Genomic DNA, 27,896 nt, shown 5'->3' on the forward strand with positions numbered 1-27,896 from the left:
TTTACTGGGGTGACGGTTAGGAATAAGGTTACGTTTAGACAGTTTTACTGAGGTTACGTTTAGGAATAAGATTAGGTTTAGGACTTTAGGCATAGTTTTGCTGAGATTGTGTTTAAGAATAAGGTCAAGTTAGGCATATAGTTTTACTGAATAAAACATTTAGGAATACCTGGTGGTGACCCTTCCAAGGTCGTCGGATTTGACCCCGGAAATACGAGCGTTCTCGTATCGTAGAAAAGTAGGATGGATCTATGGATGAGTGAGACCTCAACATGCAGAGAAAAAGGAAGCCACTAAATGGAGCAGGCATTTTTTTGTTTTTATTCCAGTGAAGAAAAGGCTAACATTGTACATAACACTTGGACTTGAAATGTTTTATAATAACGTATAAATCGATATATCTGATCATCTGACTTGTGTTTGTAACAGCACTGCTGGTCTCTTGATCCCTTCAAAAAATAAAAGAAAGAAAAAAGCTCTGTGGACTGGACACCAAATCACCAATACACAACATTCTCTTGGACATTAACCTTTTTGTCCATTAAATTCACATTCAAATCTCTGTCCTCTGGGTGATAAGTATTGCTCTGATACATCTTTTGGGGGTAGTGATTGCTTTGTTCAGGCGACGTTAGCAAGAAAGGAGGAAGAAAAAGTAAAAAAAAAGAATCTACGCTTGGTTAACGCAGACCGCTTTGCCCTCCCCCTTCCACTTTGTCTTTACTGTCCCAATTTAGTCATGGCCTGTCAGTGGCAGCCTTTACTTGGTCTTGTGTAGAGTGTGCAAACCAGTGGTTCTCAAACCAGTTTTCATGTCAAAGACCCCCAAATTAAAGGGATAGTTCACCCACCAAATCCTTTTTTTCCTCTATCATTTACTCACCCCTTGGGAACTTGAATTCATAGAATGTTTTTAGTTTTTTGTCACATTCATAAGCCAATGATTTTATGACCGGTAGAAGACTCCATTGAGGCCATCAAATTGTCTTAGGAATGCGACAAAAGCAAAAATATCTCTATGAATTAAAGGTGTATCAAATGGGGGTCTGTGTTCTAATTCATATCAAACGGGCTGCTTGAAATTAAAAGTTGAGAATCACTGCTATAGTCGTAAAAATGTCCCTGCTGGCATATCATTTCAAATGGGGGGCCTGATGGCTAATATGTATCAATGTGGGGGTCCTTGACATCACCGGTGAAGACGACCACATATAGCACGTCTCCTCTAATACACGATGGCCACTTCTTTCCAGCTGACAGTGAGTGGGGAGTTCCACTGGGAAGCAGGAGCACAAGGCACGTGGAGGAACATGCTATCCTCAGTTCCACTTCCTGCCCTGACCAACCTGTAGGACGTGTTGTTATTGCAGAGACAGAGCCCCTCCCCCAGCGTGGGGCACATGGCCAATTGTTGTTGTTGTTTTTTTTGGTGCGCCTAGCCAAGCCAAGCCGGAGCCGCGGATGAATTGAATCCCAGTCTCCACCGCGGTGGGCATGACCTTTACCCATGTGCCACCCGGACGCCCCCCATGTGCCCACTTTTAAGGGGAGTACAATCACCATTGAAACTCTGAAAAGTGGGCACCATGCTGAGTTCAGTTGGCAATAACTAAAGCATGCACAATCGCATATTGGCAGAAACTCTGTGGTTAAAAGGACTTTTAACGTTTCCATAGTAAACCTTAACCCACCCACCTACTGTATCCATAGTATTGTCCATGCAGCCAAAATTGTATCATTTCAACTTGAAATATAATACAACAATATAGTATATAATATTGCAACAACAAAAAGGAGTTTGATGATCTGTACATATCCCTTCTTGGATTCCATCCATTAATCCTGTCTTCGTGAACGTGGAAATGATTGAAGTGAGATGTTCTGGGCTAAATGTGTCGCATAGGTCTGGAATGCATGAGGTCATTATCGTCTCTGTCAGGGGGAAACCTAACGGTTTCCATAACTATTACTTTTTAGGATTCAAATTAAAAAAGAAGCAGATCTGCAAGCTTGTGGATCTCCTACTTCTGATGCTTTTCTGTGACGCTGTAGTATGATCAAGTAGGGTATTGGTTTACGAAAAAACGCAAAGTTAATATATGGAGAGGTTTCTGCCCGACAGCGACAATATGTTTTTTACGGCATGGCTCTGAAGGAGTCTAGTGTTTGTGTGATTGTCTGGATCAGCACCAAATTTCTTGTTCACACGGCCAGTAGGCCAACTTAATACATTCATGAAAAAAAAAACATGTTTGATATTTTTTGAAATATTTAACTTTTGTGCCTGAAAATATTATGGGTCTCCAAGTAATTTTTTCATGCGACGTGCTTGCCCATGAAAAACAAACAAATTAGCATTAAGGCAACAAAAATGGTCATAGTAGCTTACTCTCTCACTTTGAACAAGAACAAGTGCAAAAGAGCATAAGTGACTTCTTTCTCACTTCAGGGGACCTTTTCATTTCAACTTAAGTGAATTATTTCACCCGAAACAGAACCGAACCGAACTCTTATCTAATACTGGGGTCACACTCAGAGTAGTCCCATTACTGATGTGTACGCTTTAAAGGACAACTTTGTTTTTTTTACAACAAGGGCGCATATATTAGATTGTAATTAGAGAAAAGAAAATATTAGTGTTAAAATGTTTTCATTTACTGCTTTCCATTGTTTTAGCTATTTTAACAATTTTTATTTCAGTGGGTGGGGCATGCGTACAAGTGGCTAAATACGGTATGTCTTTTAGACACAATAAGCCGGCGATTTCTTTATTAATATTTACGGTAACACTACTAGCCCTCATAAGTCACATCTGCCCATGAAAGATTGCAGTGCATCTTGGGAATGTGCTTATTGTGTCTAAAAAGACTTGTACGAGTACCCACTGAAATCAAAATCATTAAAATTGCTAAAACGATAGAAAGCTTTTCTTTTCTCTGAATCTAAAAAATGAACCCTTGTTGTAAAAAAACTAAGTTGTCCATTAATCCTAACTTATCATTTTTTGTAGTATAAAGCCTGCCTCGCTCAGTGAAATACCACATTTTCAAGTGAAACTTTTGATTGACATGACATGTTAAGTATAAATTACTATTTTAACAGTATACCTCTCTGCAAAGAAATGCTGTGCTGTTGCACTGTACCGTGTTCCTTCAGGCTGAAGAGCTGGATGTCCAATAAATACAAGTACGAGTGTGTCAGTGCTTTGGGATGAGGAGACGGCACACAGCAATGACTGCGTGCCTCGGACAGACTCTGCACGAGAGAGAGAGGACTCGGCTGCAATTGGCTGAACACTACTGCGTGCAAGGTGACATCTGACGTCTGGTTGCAGAGCTCTCCTGTGCATTTGAGAGCGATATAAAAAGATGAACGTCTTTGGTGTCCTTCAGCTTTAGCTTTTCCCCTTCACATCCAAAGCAGCGGTGAGGAAATACGAGTGCATGTACATAAACATTTGTATATAAACTCTTAACTTATTCCACAATTTCCCTTTACATTCAACCATTCAGGAGCATCAACATTAAGAGGCTTCTGAGAATGAAAAGGCATAACAGCATAATGACAAAATTGCCAAAAAACACTCCCCGCTTTTTTTTTTTGTTGCTGAAATGGTATCTTCCAGCTCACCGGGTTCGTCAGGTCTACTCCATCTTGAGCTAAGTGGGGGGTGTCTGCAAATATCACAGGTTCACCGATGAAACTCTGATTGAGGTTGTTGTTTACCAGCCAACCAACAGTGTCTTCTTAACGAGCGACCTGAAGAACTATCTGCTCTGTGTGTTTCAAAGTGTCTTCTCTTCCGAAGCGCACACAGACAAAACACACGCACGTGTGCTAGGTTTTCATCAGTGGCTGTTCGGAAATGTCCTCGGGCGTCTTCTCCCCCTCCCGAGACTTTTTCCTCTTTTTGTGGCCTGTTTGGAGGACACGGGAGGCAGACAGACAGATTAAAAAGACGACCCATTTTCTTCATATACAGTAACTGGTTCTCACTAATGCTCATGACGATATGGTACAATTGTTGTGTTTGTGTCTCTCAGAGGGCTGTGAACAGTTCAGAAGCCCGCCTACCAGCGACATCATAGTTAGGCAGATTTTTTTTTTTTTTTTTTTTCAAACAAGATTTCAAATGTTTCTATTTGCATTTTTATCAATGCGAGAAACACGCAAACTTTCCAGGAATAGAAAGTTTCTTTTTTTTTTCTTTAAAAGCCTGCAGTTTCTATCAGCCCTATCAGCTAGGATCGGGTTTCTGAACTGCCCCCCCCCCCCTCTGAGACACAGACCAAGTAGACAAAAATTGGTACCATAATGAACATCAGTGAGGACTAATTATGAAGTTTGAAAATGTGTGAAGTCGTTCTTTAATGACATAATGTATTGTTATTTTTCTATTTATTTATTTATAACTCAGACAGTGGGATGCCTGAGTGGGAGTCAAAATACAGGATAAACAAGATATTTTGATATTTTTTTGTTGTTATTTCTTGTTCCAATTCAACAGTATTATGTAACATTGATATATAATTGATATTGTATACATTATATATTATATGAATGTTGAATGAGGGTTGACTCTGGAAGGCAAAGGGAAGCCTAATCTCTCTCTGTGACAACAGAGACCATGAGGGGCCTTGAGGGGAGGCCATCCCGTTGCCAAGAGTGTGTGTGTGTGTGTAGGCCTATATGTGTGTGTGTGTGTGTGTGCCTTTGAGTGCAAATGTTTGTGAATGGAAGCCAAAGGGAGAGAGAGAGAGAGTGAGAGAGGGAGAGAGAGAGAGAGAGAGAGAGAGAGAGAGAGACAGACACACGGAAAGGTTCAGTGAATGAGTGGTAGCGGGGCAGATAAATGCATTTTTGCACTAAAATACTTCACAAGTGGAAAGAAACCTAAAACTTTTCACAAGTACTCCTTAGGGGTTGTTCCTATGATAAAACACGTTAGACACTGAAAAATCAAAATGGCTGCCATGTTTCCAAGATGGCTCCCTCTGAACAGTACGCCAGCCAGTTAATGTCCGATTTTCATAATATTAGAGTTGTTTTGTAGGTTTTAAAACATCCTGAGTTAATTTATTACACTGTTAAAGCAGCCAGAATAACCTTTCTGACTTTTGGTTGGTGTCTTTCCTCACCTGGGACCCCCCAAACAGACCCCTGAGCCTATCTCAGTAATAGCTTTGCTCCTGCTCCAGAGCAATGTTAAATTAGATCATAACTGAAGCATTAAAGTTGTTGTAACTGGGCTCTGAAAGCAAAAAATGAGTAGTAGCAAATACCCAGGGGTCTTCCACAGGGGGTCCGGGACCCCTAGGGGTCCTCAGAGTTACTACAGGGGGCCTGCCGAATCTTGATGTACATTTGAAACTGTTTTTATTAGTATTCTCAGTATTATTTATAACATTTTTGTGTTGGACAGACAGGTTCACAGTGTTACTGCAGGGATTGCAAGAATTAAGGTATTGCAACTTCTCACTTTGGGCGCACAGTCGAACATGTCCATTTATTGCACTGCACTCACACTGAGTGAGTTCAAGTTATTGGATGTTACAAATGTCAAGGGTTCCTTTGCGTACATAGTTTTTCAGGTGCTGACTGGGGAAGAACATTTGTTGGAATCACCAAAAAGACATGGGTCAATGCCTACTTGATGATGATGATGACCAAGCCATTAACCGCTTCAAGGACCTTGGCAAGGTCATTGGCCATTCCTCCTGAGCTTATAAATGGTGAGCTTCCATCAACATTGCAGTCGGAACATTTTGCATGCCATGTTTACAGTTCAAAACAACAACAACCCTGGGATTACTCAGATGGGAACTATTTCTGTCAAAGAACTTGGAGGGTGAGATGCTACCTCCAACTCGTGCTGCACTGCTACCACATTACCTCCGTGCCAACTCCGTCACAATGCAGGATAAATCATACCTGACAAATTGCCCTGTGCTTCCACCAATCGAAGAAAATAGATGGAATTCAGAGAGTGGAGGGTATATTTCAGGTTTCAGGTTTCTTGCTCTCCCTGCTCCAAATGCAGTACTTGAGCACATCAAATGTGTCTGCAAAGCAGGTTGTAAGGGACGGTGCAGCTGCTCAAATAACCTGCCTTTCACTCTATGCTATGGTGGAGACTGTGTCAACACTATTAGGTTGGACATTGAAGATGATGATGATGAAGACGAATATATCCTGCATGTCTGAAATTACAGTATTGCAGTGAATCTCTTTGGGCGTAATTGACCATGGGCTCTATAAGAGGATAAGTTGAGGGTTTTGGGGTGAAAATAACAAAGAGGTGTGTGTGTGTGTGTGTGTGTGTGTGTGTGTGTGTGTGTGTGTGTGTGTGTGTGTGTGTGTGTGTGTGTGTGTGTGTGTGTGTGTGTGTGTGTGTGTGTGTTGTCAGTGTGGGTGCAGTGCAATAAATGGAAATGTTGTTCTCCGCCCAAAGTGAAAAGTTGCAATACCTTCATTATTGCAATCCCTGCAGTAACAGCTGTCAACCATTACTGTTTAACACAAAAACATTATAAATAATACAGAGAATACTAATAAACCATCAAAGTACAATACATAAAACCAGGATACATAAAAACATTCGAAGTTTCAAATGTAAAAAAAAAAAAAGATCTCATCGAGATTTGGCAGGCCCCCTGTAGTAGCTCTGAGGACCCCCCCAGAGGTCCCGGACCCCCCGTGGAAGACCTCTGTTATTTGCTACTAGTCATTTTTTATTTCAGAGCATATTTCAGATCTAATTTAACATTGCTCTGGAGCAGGAGCAGAGCGATTACTGAAATAGGCTCAGGGGTCTGTCTGGGGTGTCCCAGGTGTGGAAAGACCCCAAACAAAAGTCAGAAAGGTTATTCTGGCTGCTTTAAAAGTGTAACAAATGAACTCAGGATGTTTTAAAACCTACAAAACAACTCTAATATTATGAAAATTTGATATCAACTGGCTGGCGTACTGTAAAACATATCCGAAAAGGCAGCCATCTTTAAAACTGGCGGCCATTTTGAAAATTAAGTGTCTAATGTGATTTTTCTAAAGAATGACCCAAGAGGTACACTCTGTCAAATTTTGGTGCTTCTTTCCAGAACTGAAGTATTGTTCTCCTTAACTGCCCCGCTATGGTTGCCAGGATACAGCTATTCATAAGCAGCTCTCAGAAAATGCACACTGATGCCTTTAGTATGGTTGTCTGTGTGTGTGTGTGTGTGCGTGCGTGCGTGTGTTCTTGTATTACTGTACTTGAGGGCCAAATGTCCCTACAAGTATAGTAGCATTTGAGAAACTGACGTTGTTTTATGGTTAAAATAAAACTATTTGGGGAGTCTAAAATTCTTGGAGAAAAAGATCCAGGTTGGGATTAGGAATAGGCGTGATCTGCATTTACAGTAGTTGCGTGCGGGTGCACCACAAAACTGTACAAGTTGACAATGCTGTAGATCTGCTATTTTTCGACTTGTGTGTGTGTGTGTGTGTGTGTGTGTGTGTGTGTGTGTGTGTGTGTGTGTGTGTGTGTGTGACTCACTGATCTTCAGCAGGAGTTTCTTTCCCAGTGTGTCCTCTGAGCCACTCAGCGACAGAGCACTGATGAAGGGAGACGTGTCCGTTTCTATGGCAACAGAGGTGTCTGGGGGGGGGGGAGAGAGAGGGGGAGGTAGGGAGAGAGAGAGAGAGAGAGAAAGAGTGAGGGAGGTAGAAAGAGGGAGAGCCTCTATTTACATCGTGCTATGTGTTATTTAGAACAGTGGTTCTTAAACTTTTTCATGTCTAGTACCCCCAAATTGACACTTGTTAGTCTGCAGACCTCCATTTGAGAAGATATGCCACGGGCAGCCACGGACCACCATAAGAGAAGATTATTACGGCTCTAGCAGTGATTCTGAACCATTATTTTAATTAAAGGACCCCCAGTTTGACATGCATTATATGCTACGGTACGGACCCCCATTTAATGGAATACATTTCTATCTCTGAGACCCCAATTTATATTGTAAAATCAATGTTTAATTTAACTCTGAAAGTGTGTAAACTCTGAGTGTATAAACTCTGAGAGTGTATTTGTACACTCTCTGAGTTACAGACCCATAAGGGTCCATTTGGTTCCTAACTATCATTTAGCTGATATATTTAGCTTTATAATAATAAACAATGATGGCTTTACTTGACTTTATAGTTTCGAGTATCTATGGGTCTTTCTTTCAGTGCATGGACTTCAGTGGCTCATTCATTATTCCAACTAAGCAGTGCCATGAGTGTGAATGGTGTCAGTGGGTCCTACCGGTGGTGTGAGTGTGAATGGTCTCTCCAGGGTTCCCACACATCTTTACCAACTTTTCCAAAACTTTTCCAGAATATTTAACCCGATTTCCAGGACAATATAACAATAATTCAGCTCAATAACGAGTCGCTTACTCCTATGTGCAATGCCCAAAGACAGGTAGTGTATGCCAGTGGTTCTCAACCTTTTCAGGCCGTGTCCCCCAAAATAATCATATGTGAACTGGGGACCCCGGCACCCTGGCGAGCACTAAGAGTTGAGGAATTTTGTATAACACGGTTTTATTGTGAAAATAGCCGATGCTATTTTCACAATTTCTGCCTCTAATATTTGACAATTTGGCCAATGTTTAATTTGTTATTTCAGAGGTATAAACAAAATCAATAACCAAAGACAATGCATATAGCTATTTTTTCCAGGACCTTCCAGGACCCTTGATAAATTCCAAAACTTTTCCAGTACTGGAAAAATATTTTTCTAATTTCAAAATATTTCCAGGAATTTCATGACCGTGGGAACCCTGTCTCAGTCGGTCCTATCGGTGGTGTGAGTGTGAATGGTGTCAGTGGTTCTTACCGGTGGTGGCCTCGCTCTCAGAGCGGTCCTCTCTGATGTACGGAATCTCGTCCATCCTCAGGAACACCGAATCACTGGGACTCTTCTGGCCGTCCGACTTACTGCCTGCCATGAGCCACACGCATACACACACGTACAGTATTTGAGTAAAGGTAACATGTATGGGTGCACCCACACCAAAGTATGGTCGCCAGCGGATAAACTCTTTCTGTGCACGGCTGACTAAAAACGCAGAGAGCTCATTCTGTCCCAAAGCCTGTCAGTCACTTCCAGAACCCTCCCCATTCCACCTTCGACTGACCCGATTGGACAGAGGTGGAAAACCGGAGAATTTATCTGCTCCAGCATAAACGCAAGGTCTGCCTGCGCAGCATGCAGAATACCTCTACTGGCATCCCATTGAAATACATTGGCGGAATGGGGAATCCTCTCTCATGTAGGTACTTTGGTCATTTGTAGACCTGGCATGCTAATAGTATGTACTGTACTGTACATATTTCTGATCTTTATCAGAAATTATACTGTTGAGACTGATGATCTCTTATGCATTTGAGGATGCACAATCATGAAATTATGTCCGATATCCGATAACCGATATTTTACAGGCTCATACAGTATCTGACGATACTGATTCCGATATGTATAACATTATTATATTATAATGCAATATATATCTTATCAGAATCGGTATTGACAGATATGACACAGAAAATATCTAAATGTTATATTATGTAGATATTTATATATATATTTTCAACTTAATCTATCTATAAATGCGAGAAGTCTCTGCGTGTGTGTCTGTCTATCTGTCTGTCTGTCTGTGTGTCTGGAATCCGCGTATCTCGAGAACCGTTCGTCCCACCGGCTTCAGATTCGGCACGCGCGTTCCCCGCCGCGGCACGGAGTGCAGTGCCGGGTCTCGACCCGACCCAACGCGCGGTTTTCCCGAACCGGCGCGAAACGTTCGGAATCTCCTTATGCGGGGTTGATTGTTGACATCAGGCTGTTCCGGAGGAAATCGGCGCAAGCGCTGACTCATTGTGACATCACTTCATAAAAGGCTCTGACATCACGTACGCCACATGAGTCAACAAAAAATCTCTGAATATCTCCATATATAGCATATATGGGCATAAAATGGACGCAGAATCACAAAGATCAACCATATACGGGCATAAAGGGACACAGACAGACGGATACAGAGATCTCCATAAATGGGCATAACATGGACACAAATGGCATATATGGGCATAAAGTATACGCAGAATCACAAAGATCTCCATATACGGGCATAAAGGGACACAGACAGACAGATACAGAGATCTCCATATATGGGCATGAAATGGACGCAAATGGACAGATATCTCCATATATGGGCATAAAATGGACCCAGAACTATATCTGCAGTGATCTCCATGTATGGACATAAAATGGACGCTGACAGACAGACAGATAACAGATATCTCCATATATGGGCATAAATGGACACAGGCAAACAGATGGTCAAAACGGGTCCTATGACAACAGGTATAATGGGGTTTGCATTAAAGGGCGGGGCATTCATTCCCTATTTACATCGTTCCCGAGTTGGCCAGGTCGCCGACTAGACGCTTCTAGACACTAGACGCTTCTAGTATATATAAAGTTGAAAAGCTTTACCATTACAAAGGGCTTTTTCGGCTTCACATTCAAATGTGAATATTATAAAACAAAATATCAGCTAAACCGATATTTTGATATCAGTTCGATACCGATAATGCATTTTTATGGGTGATATTGCCGATACCAATATTATGGCCCGATTAATCGTGCATCCCTAGTATTAACTTGTGTTTATCTTGCTTACTGTAAATCGCTCGGATTAAGAGTGTCTGTTAAATTGTATATTGTGCTTATTTACTTTCCACCACGGACCACAATTGAATGGAAACAAAGTCCTAAATGAGCAACAGCGGTTCAGGCTACTTACGGACGATGCAGTTCTTCTCGTTGAGCAGCGAGGTGCTGTGCGGGACGCTGGACTGCTGGGCCCGGGTTCGAGCCGAGGCGGGCCGACTCATGTGGTAGTCCCTGGGGGGCATGAGGGTCCCCACGTACTCCGGTGCCGGGGGGTCCGGCGTGGGCGTGTTCCCCTCCGTGGGACGCCCCTCTGCGTCGGGGGTCTGGGGAGAGCTGTCCATGCGGGTGGCCGTCATAGCGTTCTGGTATTGGCTCCGTGTGATCTGAAAACACACAGGAACCAAGGATTATTATGGTGGCGCTCTGACTACATTTGAGACATTTCGGTTGCTCTAATGGAAATTAGGTTTAACCAACTGGGCTGATTTGGCCGTTGCCAATACATTGATCAGCTGTTGTGGGGCTTATACAGTATGTGTTATTTTGACTTTGACACCTTTATTGATAACTAGTAAGACGTCTCAGGGCGACATGAGACCAGGTCGTGCCAATTCTTCCATCTGGCCAGTGATGTATATCGGACCAGTTACCCATATATGGAGATCCATGTACTGTATATAGTACATCCCTTTCATGCCCATACATGGAGATCCCTGTCTGAACCAGCCGCTGTCTTCCTCCATATATGGGCATTCCCATATGAAGTCCTGTTAGATATGGGCTTAATATTGATGATATCAGGGATCTCCATATATTGGCATAAAAGGGATTCTGTTAGAGTGGTTCTTTTATGCCCATACATGGAGATCCTTATCTGAACCAGCCACACATGGGCCATGTCTTGGCCATCTGGCCAGTGATATATAACAGGGATCTTCATATATGGCCATAAAAGGGATTCTGGGGAATGTGTTACACACACGTCTACACGGACGCAGACAAGCTGTGACATTTCTCATGGTAAACTGCGACCTTCGGTCGAAAATAAAGTAACATTGTTTTTTTGTTGTACTAATTTATTTTAGGAAAACATCTTGCAATGATAACAGTAGCTTGCCCATTTTAAATCAAACTAAATGAAATATGTTTTATTTCAGTATGGTCAAAAGGAGAGGGCTGATGGCTGATGCTAGCCTTAAAGGAGTAGTTCACCCAAAAAATCTATGATGAAAATAATCCTATCAATTACACACCCCATGCAGCCTTGAATTAATGGAGATTCTTTTAGTTTTTGTGGCAGTACTGAGACAATAATTTCATGACCAGCCACCCGGTCATCGAATTGTAAGCAAAACAACTATGCTTGTGTGTGTTAAAATGGAAGACAACATTCCCTTCTTTCTGTGTAGGAAACCTTTCTCTATCGTAGGTAGGCCTACTACAGTCACAGCCAGTCAATGGACCCTGTTCACAGCAGAAAACTAGACTTAATGTCTAGTGGACTTCACTCTTATCATGTGTGTCTGCATTCTTCTGTCCTGCTGTAATAGCTCATAGCAGCCAAGGTCATTTTTAACAATAAAGTCTTATGTGTGTGTGTATGAGAAACATCCTCCCAACTCTTGAAATCTCACCTGCCCCCCCGACAGACACTGATATACTCCCATGTGTCAAAACATGCTCCCCCATGCTTGCAAACTAGACCAGCAGTTCTCACACTTTTTAATTTCAAGGACCTCCATGACTCTCATTGTGTACAAATGTGGTTTCATGTGTACACACTCAGAGATTTCTTCTTTTTACATTTTAGAAATACAAATCATGTTATGGGGTTCCTGGCACCAGCTGTTTTCTGATGGGAGTCCACTCCACGGCCAAATACATAAATGTGTGGGTCATTGACATTTGGTTTGAGAACCCCTGACCCAATTTAAATTGTTGCTGCTAAATGTAAATAAGGCACAGAATATGTCTGTACATTATTGTCTTTTTCGGGGTACAGTCTGTGTGGCAGCGTGGCCCCAGATAAAAGCACGGATGCAGATGAGTACCCAGAGTGCCACCCTATGTGACTCCTACCTTGATGACCTGCAGGTGTGTCAGCTGTCTCACTGAGTAGTCCGGCAGGTAGACGTTGCCCCCTCCGTTGAGTTGGTTCATGCTGCCTCCATACAGCATGGATTCAGACCGGTCCAAACCACTGCTGCGAGATGGGGATCTATGAACTGGAATGAATGTTGGCAGAAGAGACCACAGGAATGAGATCAGGGGAAGGTGTTTTGCATCTAGCCCCTCTTCGTTTGACTTTGGAACTTATATATCGTTGTTGTTGGGCAGAAACCTCTTATCTCCATATTTAAAATGTAAGTTTTTTCCCGTAAATGAACGCCCTACTTGATAATACTACAGAGTCACACTAGCAGATTTACCAGCTTGTAACGCGGCACGGTTTTGAGCTTGTAGATCTGCTACTTTTGATGCTTTAGAATTTGAATCCTGAAAAGTAACAGTTTTGGACATATGAGGTTTCCACCCAGAGACGATATACGTACATATTCATGATATACTGTAAACATATATATCGTCACTGTTTGGCCAAATTCTCTGGTTTTTGTCACATTCCTAAGACAAAAATGTGATAACAATAAATTTACCCCCATTGATTCCGGATGGTGACCCGTTTCGAAACGGGTCACCATCCAGAATCAATGGGGGTAAATTTACTCGAATCAAAATTTTGTCTTAGGAATGTGACAAAAACCAAAAAATATTATTGAACTCTACTCTCCATGGCCTGAGTAATCAATAGAAAAAAAGTCATTTTGGGGGTGAACTACTCCTTTAACACCTTTATTAATAAAAAAGGCTTTTTGTTCAATAAGATGCTTATTAACACTTATGTTGCTATGATTTTTTCTCTTCAATGTCCCACGTTGCCATGGTTACCATAGACTTCCATGTAATTGCGCAATTGTGTAAAAAGTGCACGCCCATGCCTAGATGATGCACCACGTGTGTTAAATCCGCTTGGAAATCCGTTCAGGCATTCATGATTTATCAGCCATTATGTTTTCTTCAGATGTAAACAAACATGGCTGCCATGTTTGAAAGAGTGGGTTGGTATGGGGGTTAAACATGCAATTTCGCGATGGCGAGTTTTTGAATTTTCTTTTTTTTTTTTTTCAAAAACTGCCCAAACTCGGGAAACTCGGGGTTGGCACAGTGGTAGTACCTTTTCAAACTCGGGAAACTCGGGGTTGGCACCAGAGGTGTTAATAAAGAGGCGTATTATTAATGTATACACACACACACCTGTGGGCATAATGGCTGGCACACCGTAGTAGGCAAACGCTCCATTCTCGAACCTCAAGGCCTCTTTACCGAACTCCACCTCCACTCGACCCTGCAGCACATGATGATACACAACCAGGCTTAGCTAACTGAGATAACTTTACTGTATGGCTAGAATTCCATTATCTTTACAGTATCTAATAAGAACCATGTAATAATTAGGATATGTGACACAATAACGATGAGACGTACAGTAAACGTTTGGTGATTCTCATTCTGTGCAGTCTAATGGATCACTTTTAACCACGATTGCACAGTTAATCATATGATGGTCTCACGTGAACATAGTGAGCTGTTCTACAAGCTATATAGGAACTTAAGTGTTCCTAAAGTACCTGGAGAACTAAGACGAAGTAATCCACCGGTTTGTTGCGTTGGTACAGGAAGTGCTGTGGAGCTCGTTTGTTCTTGTCGTCATACGTCAGGTCCTGCACCACGCTGGGATGTTTGATCAAACGCAGCAAGATCTTCTCTGACAGGTGGGCTGGTTTGAAGGGCTCCACCTCTGATGGAGAGAGAGAGGGGGGGGGGGGGTGATGAAGGGATTTTCTATTTCAGTATCTCTCAAATCTCTTTCAAATCAAGGGAATGCTACTTGAAAGGATTTTGTGGCAGGGAACCACCATCGGAGAAGATTTGTCAGAAAATAGCAGCTCACATTGTATTTTGTTTTTGTTTTACTACAAAATATTTAAAAAGGGCTTAATTGGTATTTTCTGGGAACCCCCTAAAGGACCCGTTGGGATCCTGGACTGTTCTATACCAGTGGTTCTCAACCTTTTCAGGCCGCGACCCCCAAAAGAATCATATTTTAACTGGGGACCCCCACCCTACAAGCACTAAGAGTTGAGGCATTACATTCTATATAACACGGTTCTATTGAGAAATTCGGCTATTTTCACAATTTTTGCCAAGTTGGCCAATGTTTAATTTGTCATTTTAGAGGTATTAAAAACGTATTAAATTGTCACTTTAGAAATGTGCAGATACCCTCTATACACTTAAACTTTATGTTGGTTTGTTTACTGTTGAAACCCCCCCCCCCCCAAAGTAATTTTGGGACCCACAGGGTTCTCAAACTTGTTTCTAACAAACGTTGAGTATGTCTTCAGCAGGTACCTGTGGACAGGAATCGGTGCGTGGCCAGCAGCAGCTGGGGAGAGATCTTCACCATGTCGTTGTCTGCCAGTTTGAAGATGGAGAAGTCCTGGTGCTTCCTCTCGTGGTGGGAGACACGCCGCTTGCTACGGTTGTCAGCTAGACACGCACATAAACGTGCACGCACACGCACAAACACACACACACACACACACACACACACACACACACACACACACATCATACGAATGATATTAGATTATTTAAAACAAATATCATAATAAAGTGGTAAGTCCATAGGATTGTGTCTTTATTGAGCGTGATTTTGATCTGCTTTAGTATGAGCTTGTGTGTGTGTGTGTGTGTGTGTGTGTGTGTGTGTGTGTGTCTCTGTTCACAAGAAATCGCCAATCCCATACACGGTACATGTGCAGAGTCTGCAGACCCTTAAATGATAGTGGATTTTAGATTTGTGTTTTAGGTTATTCGACTTTTAGATAGGCAATCGCATTTTTTTTTTTTGATTTTCTGCGTTGTAATCAGCAAAATAATCCAGTGTTTTTAATGGCACCATTTCTTTTTAAACCTGTGATCATGCATAAACAATAAACATATTGTAGAAGTGTGTGTGTGTGTGTGTGTGTGTGTGTGTGTGTGTGTGTGTGTGTGTGTGTGTGTGTGTGTGTAAACATACTGTAGTAGTCCGTCTCGTCCAGGATCTCAGATTTGATGATCTCTTCGATGACGTCCTCCAGCGTGACGATGCCCAGCACCTCGTAGAAGGGGTCTCCCTCGCCCTCGTTGTTCACACGCTGCACGATGGCCAGGTGGGACTTCCCTGTGAGGGACCATCCCGAGAGTTACAACTACACACTAGGGCATTCACCAAATATTCGAATATCAAAGTCACTATTCGATATTGTTCACCTAAGTCGAATATTCGCTTTTTTTTTTGCTTTTTTTTAAAAAAAATATATAGTTTATAAAGCTTGGCTAGATAGGAAGTCATAAGAATGAGTTGTCAATGCCCCTGGTGGATGAATTTGTTAATGCTCTATACCAGGGGTTCTCAACCCTTTTTAGGCCGTGACCCCCAAAATAAACATATTTGAACTGGGGACCCCCACCCTGACAAGCACTTGGAATTGTAGGTATTACATTTAATGTGACTCGGTTCCACAGATAAATATTGTGAAAATAGCAGATCTACATGCTCACAACGCCTCGCAACGCAAGGCGTTGTGAGCATGTAGATCGGCTATTTTCACAATGTTCGCCTCTCGCTTACTTAATATTTGACAGTTTTGCCAGTTTGCCGAGTCCTGTCGAATATTCGACTATTCGAATACTTTGAGGTTGAATAATTCGATTACTAAAAATCACTATTCGTGAATGCCCTGGCCTACTCCATACTGTTAAGATTTTTCATAAATGAATGCCCCTTTGCGTCGTGATCATCCTACAACGTGACACAAAAGTGTCAACATATATTGTTACGGCTGAGTCATGGTGACGTGAGCGTGACGACGTGGGCCGTTCGCCCACCGGTCCTCCCTTAAGAGAATTTAGACTGGGAATGCAAATCTGTGTAATTTTAGATTTTACCACTGTAACCATTGTTTTATGCTTTAACTATTAAAACATAGCAGATATATAAGCTCACAGCTTGTAGATCTGCTATTTTTGAAAAATCGTGAACATTTGTGCAAGTCTTTGAATATATTTGACCCGATTCCATTAATGTCTTCTAAATCCTTCTTCTAAAACAGTGGTTCCCAAACTTTTTCATGTCAAGGACCCCCAAAATGACACGTATTTGGCCACCGACCCCAATCTCAAAATATGTTGTTCCAGGGACCCCCCAGAAGCAAATATTTGAGTAACAAATGTTCGCTTTTAAAAAGATATATTCAAAGATTCATGATTTTTCAAAAATAGCAGATCTACAAGCTTGCAGCGCCGCGCTGTGAGCTTGTATATTATCTGCTATTTTTCTATAGTTAAAGCATTAATTAATTCTAGGCCTAAATGTTAAGAGAATTTTAATAGCAGCTATGACTCAGTGGTACAGTCATTTATGGATGTCTCTGTCTTTTAATATCAGGAGGTCAGACGGTCAGAGATGACAGAGCATAATATTGAAAACACAGTTTCAGTGGACTGTTAACCCATTCAGACCTGAGGCAGATTCTACAAATGTCTTCTAAATTCCAACGGTTTTCTGAAAAGCGCATGTCGCTATATCAGTGGTTCTCAAACTTTTTCATATCAAGGACCCCCCAAAATATGTATTTAGCCGCAGAATATGTGTTTAATTTTTTTTTTAAAGAATTAATGAGCTATTTATACAGCTCAAATCTAAAATGACACAGATTCTTGGGTTAAGCATTTTGGAAACACAAAATTCCTAAAATAGGAAGTCCCTTTTGCAGGTGGGTAGGATTGAACAAGAGTTCAAAGTCCTGCACACTCTGTCTTACACTTACAGCAGAGTTTATTGAAGAGAACACAACCTTTTGGTCGAGTCTGTGATTCAGTAGACCTTATCAATAGTTATTAATGTGTTTCTGCTGTATTATGTAGTCATGTTTTTAATGTTTACTGTGGATTTAAAATGGCCACAAGTAGTATGGGCCATACTGCTTGTATGGGCCATCCTCTTCCATGGTAACTGATTGGTGTCGCTCTGTCATTGGATGTCACTTCTCTGAGTTCCGCTATATATACTGTATATATGTGTGTCTGTCAATCAGTTCATTCTGACACCTGATGAAGGTCAGTTGGCCGAAAGCAAAGTACTTCAATTCCGTAAAAGGTGTTTGTGTATGCTTTCATGTGTGTGTGTGTGTGTGTGTGTGTGTGTGTGTGTGTGTGTGTGTGTGTGTGTGTGTGTATGTATGTGTGTGTGCATGTATGTCTATGGAAGCTACAGTATTAAGTCCAGCTAGCACAATGAGTCCAGCTAATCCAGGTGCCTGCCTTCCTATCAACACATTTCTGCAGTAAGTGCAGACAGTAGATTTCTTCCTTCTTACTATGTGGAAACACATTCCTATAATGTGCTGAATTTCAATGAAATGTAATTAATTAGACGGTGACAAGTCTATTTTTAGAGATACAGTGGGTGGCGGTGAGGCAATGAGAAATGCATAGGCCTTATCCTCGTAGCACTGCTTGCTGCAAAAAGACTCATATTCTGCTCCAGAATTTACAGAGGAAAACAAAAAACTGGAAAAAACTGAGCAGAGGTGTTTGTGAAACAAAAGCAATTTGGCCTGCAGTCGCGGGTCCAGGATAATAATGCACTCTAATCTAAATGTAATATAGATGTCACCGAAGATGGCTTGGCAAGCTTTAGGGAGGATATGTAGCTGTGCGCGTGTGTGTGTGTGTGTGTGTGTGTGTGTGTGTGTGTGTGTGTGTGTGTGTGTGTGTGTGTGTGTGTGTGTGAGAGGACGTCAGACAGAAAGGTGGGGAGGCTGCAGATTGCAGCTGGTATGTATTATTCATCATTTGGTCATTACATAACTCACAACTGATGCTTCACACATGCATGCACGTGTGCACGCGCACAGCACACACACGCACGCGTGCACGCGCACGCGCACACACACACACACACACACACACACACACACACACACACACACACACACACACACACACACACACACACAAAGGATCCTTGTCTCTGGCCATCACCCCCTCAGGTTTGGCTCAACTTGCTTTCTCTGCTGCCCACTCTGACTGCCAAATACTACCTCAAACACACACACACACACACACACACACACACACACACACACACACACACACACACACACGCTGACACTATTCTGGCAGGGCTGTGGATATGGCTAAATGGGTCACTCTTAGATACAGTACAGAGCGAGAGGGAGAGAGAAGCATTGACCACTTCATTAAAAAAAGATCTACAAGCTCACAACGTGCGGCGAGCTTATAGATCGTCTCTTCATCATTACACCAATGTAGAATGAAAAATTAAAGAAATTGCTAAATCTTCAAAAACAACAGGACACAGTGTGCTTGCATCTAATCGGCATTGTTTGTTTCCAAAGCCTACAAAAATATGTGTGCACACTTAAAGGAGTATAGTTCACCCCCAAAATGACCTTTTTTCTATTGAATACTCATGCCATGGATGCCGGATGGGGACCCGAATGCATGGCCCTGGATGGGGAAACCGTCAGGGTAAGTTTACTATAATAATTTTTTTTTTGTCTTAGGAATGCGACAAAAACGAAAAAATATTATTGAACTCAAGTCTCCAATCCAACCATGGCATGAGTAATCAATAGAAAAAAAATCATTTTGTGAGTGAACTACTCCTTTAAGAGGAGATTGAGTGCACACTTGTACCTGTATGTATTTAGGTCAGGTGCTGCAATTAGACATCAAGGCAAGAACCCAAAAAAAGATTAAAACATCTGCACACCGGTTTTCAATGCCAAAACAAAATTAAATTAACAATTAAAATGATTTGCATGTGCCAACTAATTGTCAACTAAAGTGTTATGATTGTGGTTACCCTACCTGTATGTACTGTAGTGTACATTATGTCCTGAATCTAGGAAAGACTAAACTCATATTTCAGGAAAGGAGGCTAAAACCTTAATTTATGCACTGACTGCGTGAGACCTTGTAGTGATGATGAATGAATATGAATTATGAACATGAATGTTCATTTAGTTCCTCTCTGATTGGAGATAAACGTCTGTGTAATGTGAACACACAGGCCAGATGGCAGTGAGAGTGCAGTGAATATTTAATACATGTATTCCTGGGGGACAGCATGGTGACAAGGACAGAGGAAGCAGGAGAGGCATACAGTAGAGCACAAGAGGAGGGACAGATAAGAGGGGGTTCTTGTGACCCATTTTGGCGTCACAGACCTGGTTCTCGGGGTGGCAAGTAGCTCAGTGGTTCTCTAACATTTTCATAGACCAAAATGAATATGTATTTGGCTGCGGTAGCCCCATCTCAAACATATTTTTTGTGCCCCAGCAGGGACCTCCAGAAGCAAAGATTTTCGTAAAACAAAACAACAACAACAAGGCCCTTAATGTCTGACAGTACCACGTGCTGTTCTGACTATTAAAGTATTCAATCAATCAATCAATCACTGAAAGACTGATGTAGATGTAGGGGGATGAAGGGAAGAAGAGTGAAGGTAGGGAGAGAGAGAGAGAGAGAGAGAGAGAGAGAGAGAGGGAAAGGAAGAGAAACAATCAGGAAATTTGCTGAGAGGGAGAAAGAGAAAAAGGAAGTATATAGAGAGAGGGAGATAAGAATGGAGGTGCGAGATAGAGAGAGAGAGAGAGAGAGAGGATGGGAGGCAGAAGAGGGTCCATTGTAAGAAACATCCTCCTTGTATTTTTACTGAGCTCAGCATTCAGAGAGAGAGAGAGAGAGAGAGAAAGTGTGTGTGTGTGTGTGTGTGTGTGTGTGTGTGTGTGTGTGCGTGCGTGCGTGCGTGCGTGCGTGCGTGCGTGCGTGCGTGCGTGCGTGCGTGCGTGCGTGCGTGCGTGCGTGCGTGCGTTTGCATGTATGTAAGATGAAGGAGTGAAGTAAGTGAAGGGAATTAGACAGACAGACAGACAGACAGACAGACAGACAGACAGACAGACAGACAGACAGACAGCCCCTGTGTGTGAAGGTGTCCTCTGGTGTTTACCTTCCCGTCTCAGTAACAACCCTGCAGAGCACAATGCTGACTGTGCCTCTGCTCTCTGCAAACCCCCAGCCAGGGGATGTCTGTCTGGGATTGGCCGCTGGCAACCCCACCTCTTTTAACCCTTTTGATTGCACTGATACAGTGGTTCCCAACCTGGGGTCCTCTTTGGGGGGTCGCCACAGATCACAGGCCTTTGTTTGGCGGTAGTCAAAAATAAAATCCATAATTTCTTTCATCCACTTTCAACCTGGCATAACTATTTTGGGAAATGTTCTAAAATAGACGATCTAGATGCTTGTGTGTGTGTGTGCGTGCATGCGTGCGTGCAATGTGCGTGCGTGCTTGTGTGTGTGTGCAATGTGCATGCATGCATGCAACTTGTGTGTGCGTAGATGTGGTGGGTCTCAGCTATTGTCAGATATAAAGTAATAATGGGGCTCCAAGGAAAAAAGGTTGGGAACCACTGCACAAACTGATAAAAGTTAGTCTTGTGGATGCAATATCTGAGAAACGCCTTTAGGGAATTTCAGGACATTTTGCACAAAAAAGGATGCTCTGGTTAGAAGTAGGTGATCAAACATCAAAAGTCAGGGTCACTGTGACAAACATGTTCATTAAAATCCTTCACTACAAGTCTTCACTACATTATACTATAGGCTATCTGTCTGGGCAGACATGGGTGTAAACTGCAACTGGTTGTTTGGGGAAGGCATACAAGATTATTTCTAGTTTATTCAGGGAAGGTTTGCAGAGAATGATTGCTTTTCAGTAAACTGACACATTCATTTAATATACACCAATGAACGCTTTGAACTTAAGCACATAACCAATGCCTTCTAGTGTTACTAAGTCACTTGCTCATCTGTACCTCGCCGACAGAGGTTGCTGAGCAAAGGCAACCCTTTTCCCCACATCAAGATTTGGTAGCTTTTCATGGTAAAACCGAACTGAAAAACAAACCAACTGGTGTTCACAGGAGAAAAGTAGTAAATACTATAAATACTACAAAAGTCCTGGTGGAGCTTTTAGGATTAGCAGGAAGAAACACTGAAGAAACAAAGAAGAGATCTGAGCTTTCAAGGAGGAAAAGTCAAAGTAAGAAGTCTTTACAGCAAAAGTTAACTTGTCGACCTTTTCTGGATATTTTTCAACGGGTCATAAGCCTCCAACTCTGATCTGAAAACGTTAGCAGTATTATATTGTTGCTGTTGGGAAGAATCCTCTTATCTCCATATTCTAGTTAGTTCTTTTGTAAATTAACGCCCTACTTGATCATACCACAGCGTCACACAATAGCATCAAAAGAAGCAGATCCACAAGCTTGAAACATGGCAATTATTGATTATCGACACGTTTTGCGCTTGTAGATCTGCAACTTTTGTAACTTTTGAATTTGAATCCTGAAAAGTAACAGTTTTGGACATAATGAGGTTTCCACCCGACAGAGACGATAATGGCGTCTGCCATGGCACACTAAAGCCCCTTTTCGACTGCAGTTTTAGCACCACACCACACCACACTACACCACACCACACCGCACCACATAAAAATATCTACATTTTCCATTACAAAAAAGTACCCCTATCGGTAAGAAAAAACTTGACCCTTTTAACTGTGATTATAATACAATATAAATTTGTATTACAACTATCCTAATTATAATGCACTGTAATGGATTATAACTGTGATTATAATACATTATAAAGTATTAATGTATTACGATGATAATTAAAATACACTATAATAGATTAGAATAGTGGTTATAACACGATAGAATCTATTATCATGTATTACAACTATATCCTGGTGGTCTAAATGAAAAGTCAGTGGGTGATCAGTCATTATGAAGTGTTTGGCCCTGTTTGGCCTAGCTCAGACCTACTCTAGAGTGGATACTTTTTAGTACCCTGTTTAGTACCACTTTCACACCACTCTACCCAGGTCCTTGTAGTGGAAAACCTGGCACAAGTGGGCGGTGTGGTGTGGAGTGGTGTGGAGTTGGGCCAGTGGAAAATGGGCTTAAGTGATATATGGTGACTGGCAACTGTCCTAAACCAGAATAAAGGGTGCAAAGCTTTAACCATCACAACAGGTGCCAAGACATTTCAAATGCACGTCTCCATGGTAACCAATGACCCACTAATTGGGTTTATTCAAGCCTGCTCTGCCCTGCACTGGCTCAATGGAGCTGTAAGGCCTGACAGAGAGATCTAGGGCCGCAACTAGCCATTATTCTTTTTAGCCATTCATCCAAAAAATTGAGAAGCGTTTTTAATTAAAAAGGATATAAACAGTATATATATCAAGAAATCAATTAACAATTTAAGCCCTATTTTATTTGTCGCACAATGGTGTCATACAGAAACAGTGAAAACCTTCGATCCACAAGATCGATGCTATATGCCACATCATGACGCGTTGTGAGCTTGTAGATCTGCCATTTCCACTATTTTTTGAAAAACTTTTAAAGATTTTGCCTATAATAATGACATGCTAAAAATAAGGATAAATAAGGATAATTTGTTCCGTTATATGATTGATTATTGATTATTTTTTATAATTGATTAAATCGATGAGTTTGCTCGATTAACTCTTGCAGCCCTATAGAGAACCTCTGGATTCTTCCAGATCCTTCTCATGCAAATGGTTCCAAAATAGATAAAAAATAATTGAATCATGTTGGATCTCAGAATCCACGTATGATTGACGTCAGTCATCTATGATGTCAGTCATCTATTCTATACAGTCTCAAATATTACCTAAGAAAGAGACGAAAACATGTGAAAATAGCCGATTGTGCAATCGGCTATTTTCACGATATTTATCGACAAAATTGTAATGCCTCAACTCCTACAATTCCAAGTGCTTTTCAGAGTGGAAGGGCCCCAATCCAACGGCTCCCAGTTCATGATTATTTTGGGGGGTCACAGCCTGAAAGGTTTGAGAACCTATGACATATCTATGACGTAAGACTCCAAATGTGGGTACGGTTTCAGTCCCATCAGAGTCCCATTGTCCCATAGTAAAATATTTCCAAAAAAGTATCAAATATTATTGAAATATAGCAGAGGTACTTCTGGGCATAAGAGAGATTTGGTGCTGAATCTGCTGATCAGGCCTAGGGTCCTCTGAGGGGCATCCAGGGGGTCGGTCCCCACCCAGCTAAATTATTGATAGTAACCAACAGGTCTGTAACTCTCTGAGTTATGGGGGTCCTTGAAATTAAACCAGGTTTGAAAAGCACTGCTCTTATAGATGGCTAACCTCCTGCTGAGTCATGCCATGAAAAGGTCAAGGACAAGAAGGTCCCTGATGATTTGTCATCAGTCAGAGAGATTGGAATGGTGTGACACCAGGACCCCTCCCCATAGTCTCAATCATCTCTCCACCCAGGGAGGAGAGAGGATGAGATAGTTTTGTGGGTTTAGTGTTTGACTTTGCTGTACTTTCCCAGCATAGCATGCAACATCCATTTATGTTCACGTCTTATCAGCAGCTCACTGATTAACACATCCCACATTACATTGTATCAGTGTTAAGCCCCTTTTATGTTTGGTCATACAATATTTAAAACACAGGATTTGTGTCTGTTTAATTTTACACTATGCTGTTGTGGCCAAGAGCTGGGCCCTATAACAATGCTGCTGCATTGTCTGAAGGAAGCCAAACAAAAACAAAAACATGTTTTACTCAGACAGACAGACAGACAGACAGACAGACAGACAGACAGACAGACAGACAGACAAATGGATGTAAACATTTTGAACATCAAATTAATGTTCAATTATTTCCCTGTGTATTCAATCAGTGCTATTATACAGATACATGACATGTACAATACATGCTGACCAGGACACAACAACCAACATCAGCTAGGGTCTCAAAGTGAGGTCCAGGGGTTCCTTTGGTCGGGTCCAAATGTACCCTTTCAGGCCTGTAAAGTAAGTGTACAGAAGATGGAACCAAATGGACGCGTGTGGGTCCATTTGGTTACATTTGTACACTCTATGGGAGTTATGGGAGTCGTTGAAATTAAAAACTTTTGAGAACCACTGGCACTGACCAACAGTAACGCTAAGGACCAGACAGAGCTAGACCAGTGTTTCTCAAAGTGGATTCCAGGGACTCTGTGGGTTCCTTTAGGGGGGGTCTAAATTGACCCATACAAATCTGTAACTCTGACCCATTTGGTTCCATTTGTACACTGCCAGAGTTAAGGGGAGACCTTGAAATCTGAAACTTTGAGAAACACTGGACTAGACCAACATTCACTACAGTACGGTGCCTACCTTTCTTGAACTCCTCCAGCATGGCGTCCAGCTTGGTGTCGTTGAACACGCAGTGCAGTGGGTGCTTGTAGAAGTGCGTGATGGTCATGAGCGGCGTGCAGTCGTCCGAGTCCACGAACGCCAGGTCCTTGACGAACAGGATGTCGATGATGTTGGAGCGCTCGTTCTCGAACACCGGGATGCGCGTGTAGCCGCTCTGCATCACCACCGACATGGTGTTGAAGTCCAGCACGGCGTCCGACGCCAGCATAAAGCAGTCGGCGAGCGGCGTCAGCACGTCCTCCACGGTCTTGGTGCGGAGCTCCAGCGCGCCCTGGATGATGTTCAGCTCCTCCTTGATTGATTGATTGAAGAGTTTATTAGTAGTTTGCAATAGAAAAAAAGTACAGTTTCATGACAGCACAAATCACTGGTACAAGCCAGGTCAACTAAAAGGAGATCAAAGTAAGCTTTATGGCTTATTTACACAGGAACCACTTTATGTATCTCATATAACATTGAAAGACAGACGGATAGAACATGCTGTACTTTACATAGGACAACATCAATTACAAAAGCAGAAACATGGGGAGAAAAAAGGGGGAGGGGAAACATGGGGGTTTTAATAGTCTATTTAGAAGTCTCGAGTAGCAGCCGCCTGAAGGTGACTTTTCAGACCAATTTTGAAGGAGGCTAGGGATTTGCACTCCTTTAAGGCTTGTGGAAGGGCGCTCCACGTGTTGGTGGTATAGCTGGAGAACGAATTAGAGCCTTTTATAGTGTTAAATCTAGGTTGAACATGATTAGTGGCGCTGCCTCTGGTGTTGTGATCGTGGACATCCTTGACCTTTAGGAAGTAGTTTGTCAAGTACATAGGTATCTTTGGTCTTACCTTCACCAGGTCGTTGTAGCGGTCTGTGACGCGCAGCATCTCCAGGAGCTTCTCGCGGGTGTAGAAGTTGGAGATCTCCTGCTGCAGGAAGAGGTCCAGCAGCTTGCTGATGGGGTAGGAGATGGGGAAGGAGAGCACCATGAGCAGCCGTGTCAGCCAGATGCTCTTGGAGGCGATGGCGAGGCCGTGGCGTGAGGCCACCGACTGCGGCAGGATCTCGCCGATGAAGAAGATGCCGAAGGCGCACGTGACGGTGGAGACCCAGGTCATGCCCAGGATCTGGCACATCCACACGGCCAGCGAGGCGTTGATGAGCGCGTTGCCCAGCAGCAGCGTGCACAGCACGTAGTTGCCGTGCCGGCGCACCGACTCGATGTTGCGCGCGTGGTGCTGCTCCTTGTCCGTGCCGCTGTTCTGCAGCACCTGCAGCTCCACGGGGTCCAGCGCCAGCAGGCTCAGGTTGAGGCCGCTGAACAGCGCAGACAGGCCGAGCAGCAGCACCGACACCAGCACCTGAGGGGCGTCACAGGGGGAGGGGAAAGTGGGACTGAGTTACTAGGACCCAAGGTGGAGGGGCCTTAATTATTTTATACTTTAAACTATTGAGAAATAGCAGATATACAAACTCACAGCGTGAAAATGTGTGTAAATCGTTGAATGTACAGTATGTATTATAAGCAAACATTTGTAACTACAATTTTGATTCGGGGGGGGTCCCTGGAACTAAATATTTTGAGATGGGGGTCTGTGGCCAAATACATATCTTTTTGGGGGTCCTTCACGTGAAAAAGTTTGAGCACCACTGACATAGAAACAAAAAATGTAGGCCTACTCCTGCCAAGCTCGCAGGGCGGCACCTTTCAAAAGTTAAAGCACAAAATAATGCGTAATAATGCGTTCATTCATGGGGGGACCGCAGTGAATCCTTGTACCCAGGGCCCAGAATTTGGTGCGACACCCTTACCTGCAGCCACAGGTCTGGCGCCGCCGAGCGCTCCACCACCGCCACCCAGAAGTCCCGCGTGCGGTAGTGCTCCCACTTGGAGCCGTCGAAGGCGCACATGGAGTAGTGCTTGATCTTCTCGCCACGCCGCAGGTCCTTGGCGATGAGCTCCACCAGCACGGAGTTCTGGCTGGAGGCCGAGCGGAACGAGCCCATCACCTCGATGTCCGAAGTCCGCGCGTGCTTGTCCATGCACAGGTTCCTCTTGGGGTGCACCTGCCCCTCTCGGCCCGGGCTCGGCTCCTCGATGAAGGCGATCCAGGGCGCGGCGTTGTTGGCGCGACTAGTCCCCGCCGACGCCGACGACGACGCCGTGGTGCGATTGGTCTTCTGCGGGGACGCGGAGTAGTAGACCCGCAGCATGAAGCGGGTTCCCTCGGTGGCTTTCAGCACCCCGTTCTCCACGGACAGCTCTCCGCCGGTCTCCTCCGGGCGGAAGCCGAGCATGCGGCCGCGGGCGGGGGCCGCCTGGAGGGCGATGCACAGCCACAGGGACAGGAGGAGAGAGACTGGAGCCCGGGGGAGGAAGAAGAAGCACCGGGCTCCGGCGCCTCGGCACCGGACGGCCGCATCTTCCGCAGCCATGATGCGGTGTGATGAGAGAGGGGTGCTGCTCGGTCACTCCACGCAGCGAGACCAAAGTCACGTGAGACGGACTGTGTCGTTCTTCTCCCGCGCCATCTGCTCTGGACTCTCCATCTGCTCTCTGGTCTAGGAGGGGCGAGGAGGACTGATGAGGATGATGATGATGATGATGATGATGTGATTTTGATGATGATGATGATGATGTTGTTGTTGTTGTAGTAACCTACTGCATCCTACCACAACGCCCTAATGCAATTTCGTTCGGAAAAATAGTCACCCAAATAGTCACACAAAACAACATT

General features: G+C 43.1%; 2 protein-coding genes across 2 annotated transcripts in view; one reads left to right on the plus strand and one right to left on the minus strand.

Moving 5' to 3' along the window:
• LOC308282154 (uncharacterized protein) overlaps positions 1-27,896 on the plus strand; it is a 313,805-nt gene that overhangs the window by 156,815 nt on the left and 129,094 nt on the right. The window lies entirely within an intron of this gene.
• LOC308281909 (metal transporter CNNM1-like) lies at positions 303-27,867 on the minus strand. Its single transcript, XM_080722251.1, has 12 exons — positions 26,971-27,867; positions 26,007-26,519; positions 25,136-25,469; positions 15,846-15,989; positions 15,173-15,310; positions 14,389-14,558; positions 14,015-14,105; positions 12,782-12,927; positions 10,833-11,085; positions 8,864-8,968; positions 7,535-7,636; positions 303-3,917 (listed from the first exon to the last, which is right to left on the minus strand). Exons 1-12 carry the CDS (start codon positions 27,592-27,594, stop codon positions 3,838-3,840), a joined length of 2,700 nt encoding a protein of 899 aa, XP_080578377.1. The 5' UTR covers positions 27,595-27,867; the 3' UTR covers positions 303-3,837.

This window comes from Nannobrachium achirus (genome assembly GCF_963921795.1).
Source record: "Nannobrachium achirus genome assembly, chromosome: 3".
Classification (NCBI taxonomy): Eukaryota; Metazoa; Chordata; class Actinopteri; order Myctophiformes; family Myctophidae; genus Nannobrachium; species Nannobrachium achirus.

Coding starts and splice junctions, on each gene's coding strand:
- LOC308281909 (XM_080722251.1), bottom strand. CDS start 27,594: ATGGCTGCGGAAGATGCGGCCGTCCGGTGCCGAGGCGCCGGAGCCCGG. Junction 8,969..10,832: donor CGAGAAGAACTGCATCGTCC/GTAAGTAGCCTG, acceptor GGCTCATGGCAG/GCAGTAAGTCGGACGGCCAG. Junction 7,637..8,863: donor TGAGAGCGAGGCCACCACCG/GTAAGAACCACT, acceptor CCCCCCCCCCAG/ACACCTCTGTTGCCATAGAA.